General features: G+C 42.7%; 2 protein-coding genes across 2 annotated transcripts in view; both read left to right on the top strand.

Moving 5' to 3' along the window:
* Positions 1-393, top strand: part of LOC104725464 (E3 ubiquitin-protein ligase UPL2-like) — a gene marked incomplete in the record, with an annotated part of 4,008 nt that extends 3,615 nt beyond the window's left edge. The window contains 1 exon segment of the mRNA XM_010444131.1: positions 1-393.
* Positions 22-4,349, top strand: part of LOC104728737 (E3 ubiquitin-protein ligase UPL1-like) — an 8,601-nt gene continuing 4,273 nt past the window's right edge. The window contains exons 1-2 of the mRNA XM_019232065.1: positions 22-460; positions 545-4,346. Of these exons, the coding sequence (XP_019087610.1) occupies positions 22-460; positions 545-4,346 (4,241 nt within the window). The remainder of the gene's footprint in view (positions 461-544; positions 4,347-4,349) is intronic.

A 4,349-nucleotide genomic window follows, 5' to 3' on the forward strand; every position in this document is an offset into this window, starting at 1 on the left:
AGCACTATAAGGGGGTCAGGAATGGTTCCCACGTTTCTCCCTCTCTTGGAGTATGCTGATCCAAGCCACATGCATCTTGTATATTTGGCTGTTAAAGCACTACAAAAGCTCATGGATTATAGTAGTTCAGCCGTACCTCTACTCAGGGATCTTGGGGGGGTAGAGCTTTTGTCTCAGAGGTTAGAGGTAGAGGTACATCACATCCTTGGGTTGCATGTAGAGAACAACAGTGACATGGTAGATGGTGAATCCTCAAAAGTAAATGGTGATCTCTTGTTATCCCGGAAGAGACTCATCAAGGTTCTTCTGAAGTCACTTGGTTCTGCTACGTATACTCCTGGAAATGCTAATAGGTCTCAAAGTTCTCATGAGAGTACTTTGCCTGCCACTTTGTCGTTANAGCATTTCATGAGGGTACCACACTGGAAAGTCAAAACGAGAAGACCGGTTCGTCTCCTGAGTCAGAGAAAGCAGAATTGGTTATAACTGCGACAGAAGGCCAAAGGTTCAATTCTTTNAGTGATGAGTGATATAATCCATAAAGACCCAACATCTCTTACTTCCCTATTTGAAATGGGTCTCCCCGAAGCATTTTTGTCTTCAGTTGTATCAGGTATACTTCCTTCGTCAAAGGCTCTTGCATGCATTCCAAATGGCTTGGGTGCTATATGTCTCAATAGCAGAGGACTGGAGACAGTTAAAGAAACTTCGGCATTGCGCTTCCTTGTCGATGTATTTACCAGCAAGAAGTATGTTTTAGCTATGAATGAGGCCATTGTTCCGTTTACAAATGCTGTGGAAGAGCTTTTGCGTCATGTTACATCGCTAAGAGCCACCGGTGTTGAAATCATTATTGAAATTGTGGATAAAATTGCATGCTTTGGAGAGACTGGTTCTTCATCATCCTCTGTAAATCTGACGGAAAGTACTGCAATGGAAATGGATTCAGATGTGAAGGAAATATCTGGTGTCAGTCATGAGCAGTTCATTCAACTCTGCATCTTTCATCTGATAATTCTGCTCCATAGAACAATGGAGAATTCTGAGACATCTCGTCTCTTCGTGGAGAAGTCTGGCATCGAGGCTTTACTCAAGCTTCTTTTACGACCTAGCATTGCTCAATCCTCTGAAGGGATATCTATTGCCTTGCATAGCACCATTGTTTTCAAGGGTTTTACGCAACATCACTCTTCTTCTCTTGCTCGTGCCTTTTGCTCTTCTCTTCGCGATCAGTTGAAGAAAGCTTTAGAAGGACTGCAAGATCTTTCAGGGACGTTCCTACTGGATCGAATTCTTTCTCCCAGTTCAGGAATTTTTGCCTCTCTTTTTCTTGTGGAATTTCTTCTGTTTCTAGCTGCATCAAAGGATAACCGTTGGGTGAGTGCGTTGCTCTTGGAGTTTGCTAATGGAAGCAAGGATGTTCTGGAAAACATTGGGCACTTGCACCGCGAAATTCTGTGGCAATTAGCATTTCATGAGGGTACCACACTGGAGAGTCAAAACGAGAAGACTGGTTCGTCTCCTGAGTCAGAGCAAGCAGAATTGGTTGTAACTGCGACAGAAGGCCAAAGGTTCAATTCTTTTAGACAGTTCCTTGATCCATCTTTTAGAAGGAGGACGGCAGGATGGAGTGCAGAATCTCAATTCTTTGATTTAATAAATCTTTACCGTGATCTTGGGCGTGCATCAACCGGTTTTCAACCAAGACCTGTTACTGATGGTCCCTCTAGTTCATCAGACGTTTCTGGCAATAGAGAACATGAAAAAGATGGATCCTATTATACATCTTGCTGTGACATGGTGAGATCACTGTCCTTCCACATCACTTACATATTCCAAGAGTTAGGGAAGGCAATGCTGCTCCCATCTCGTAGGAGAGAAGATACAATCAATGTTTCTCCGTCATCTAAGTTAGTTGCGTCAACTTTTGCTTCAATCTCCCTGGACCACTTGAATTTTGGAGGCCATGAGATTGTTCCCGAGGCCTCAGTGTCAACTAAATGTCGCTACCTTGGCAAAGTTGTTGACTTCATCGATGCTATCCTTCTTGACAGGCCTGATTCGTGTAATCCTGTTCTGATAAATTGCTTTTACAGCCGGGGGGTGATTCAAACAGTTTTGACAACATTTGATGCTACAAGCCAGCTTTTATTCACAATTAATAGGAACCGCTCATCTCCGATGGAGACTGATGATGTTAAAGGAAAGCAAGATGAAAAGGAAGATGCAGATCATGCGTGGATATATGGTCCACTGGCTAGCTATGGCAAGCTCATGGACCATTTGGTCACATCATCGTTTATCTTGTCACCATTCACCAAACACTTGCTTGTTCAACCAGTAGAAAGTGGAAATATTCCATTTCCACAAGATGCTGAGACATTTGTGAAGATTCTCCAGTCCCTTGTGTTGAAAGCTGTACTTCCTGTTTGGACTCATCCACAATTTACAAAGTGTAGTTATGATTTCGTTACCACACTCATTTCCATCATCAAGCATGTGTATTCTGGAGTTGAACTGAAAAACCTAGGTGGCAGTGGTAGTGCTCGTGTAACAGGTCCACCTCCTAATGAAACAACCATTTCGACCATTGTGGAGATGGGTTTCTCCAGATCCAGAGCAGAAGAAGCCTTGAGACAGGTTGGATCAAACAGTGTTGAGTTGGCCATGGAGTGGCTGTTTTCCCATCCAGATGAAATCCCAGAGGATGATGATGAGCTTGCTCGTGCTCTTGCAATGTCGCTCGGAAATTCTGAATCAGATACAAAGCTGAATGTTGCAGATGAAGCTCAACAACAAATTGAAGCAGAATTGGTCTCACTGCCACCTGTTGAAGAGCTTATAACAACATGTACGAAGCTTTTGCAGATGAAAGAACCCCTTGCTTTTCCTGTTAGAGATTTACTTGTATTGATATGCTCAGAAAACAATGGGGAACACCGATCTGGTGTTATATCTTGCCTTCTTAGTCGGATTAGGGATTGCTGTCCCGGTTTCGATGACACAAAGAACAATCTGCTATCTGCTCTGTTGCATGTTCTTGCTTTGATTCTACATGAAGATGCAGGTTCACGTGAAGTTGCGCTGAAGGCTGGTATTGTAAGACTTGTATGTGATGTACTTTCGAAGTGGGATTCTGGTAGTATTGATAAGGAAAAAGTTAAAGTTCCAAAGTGGGTGACGACCGGATTTCTTGCCATTGATAGGCTGCTACAGGTGGACCAGAAACTAAATACTGAGCTTATAGAGGAGTTGAAAAAGGGTGAGACGTCTCTCACCATTGATGAGAGCAAGCAAGAGAAGTTGCAATCTGTTTTTGGTTCTCCACAGCTCATTGATGTTGATGATCAAAAGAAACTGATTGAGATTGCTTGTACCTGTATCCGGAATCAGCTTCCTTCTGAAACAATGCATGCTGTTCTACAGCTTTGTTCTACATTGACGAGGAAACATTCTGTTGCTGTCTGCTTTCTTGATTGTGGAGGTGTGCAAGCACTGCTTTCTCTACCGAGTAATAGTCTCTTCCCAGGGTTTGACAGTATTGCTGCTAGTATTATCCGTCACGTCCTTGAAGATCCCCAAACGCTTCAGCAAGCCATGGAATCTGAGATAAAGCATGCACTTGCAACACTTTCTAACAGGCACTCAAATCAGAGAATATCTCCTCGCAACTTTCTATTAAATGTGAATTCAGTAATTACTCGGGACCCAGTCACTTTTATTCAGGCCGCTCGTTCGATATGCCAGATAGAGATGGTTGGTGAAAGACCTTACATCGTATTAGTGAAAGAAAAAGAGAAGTCAAAAGAGAAAGAGATGGATAAAGACAAAGCTGAGAAAGAAAAATCTCAGACCTCTAATGACGAGAAATTGGCAACTACTCCTGCCCCTGGGAGCACCAAGGCAACTAAAGTTCACCGTAAACCTCCCCAGTCCTTCATTGGTGTTCTTGAGCTGCTTCTGGATTCTATCTGTAATTTCATTCCTCCTCCAAAAGATGATATGGTTGAAGGTGATTCAACTTTAGCAGACATGGATATTGATCTTGCCTCTACAAAAGGGAAAGGCAAAGCTGTTGCCGCTACACCCGATGAAAAGGAAGCTAATTCACAGGATATGTCAGCTTCCCTGGCTAAAATGGTTTTCGTTCTGAAGCTTTTGAGCGAGATGCTGTTAATGTATTCTTCATCAATCCATATAATACTTCGAAGAGATGCTGAAATTAACAGTCTCAGAGGTCCCCAACAGAAGAGTAGTCAAGTAGGTGGAATATTTCATCATATTCTTCACAAGTTTATTCCATACTCAAGGGTGAAAAAGGAAAAGAAATCGGATAGTGATTGGCGGCA

This window comes from Camelina sativa, chromosome 11, assembly GCF_000633955.1.
Source record: "Camelina sativa cultivar DH55 chromosome 11, Cs, whole genome shotgun sequence".
NCBI classification, from domain to species: Eukaryota; Viridiplantae; Streptophyta; class Magnoliopsida; order Brassicales; family Brassicaceae; genus Camelina; species Camelina sativa.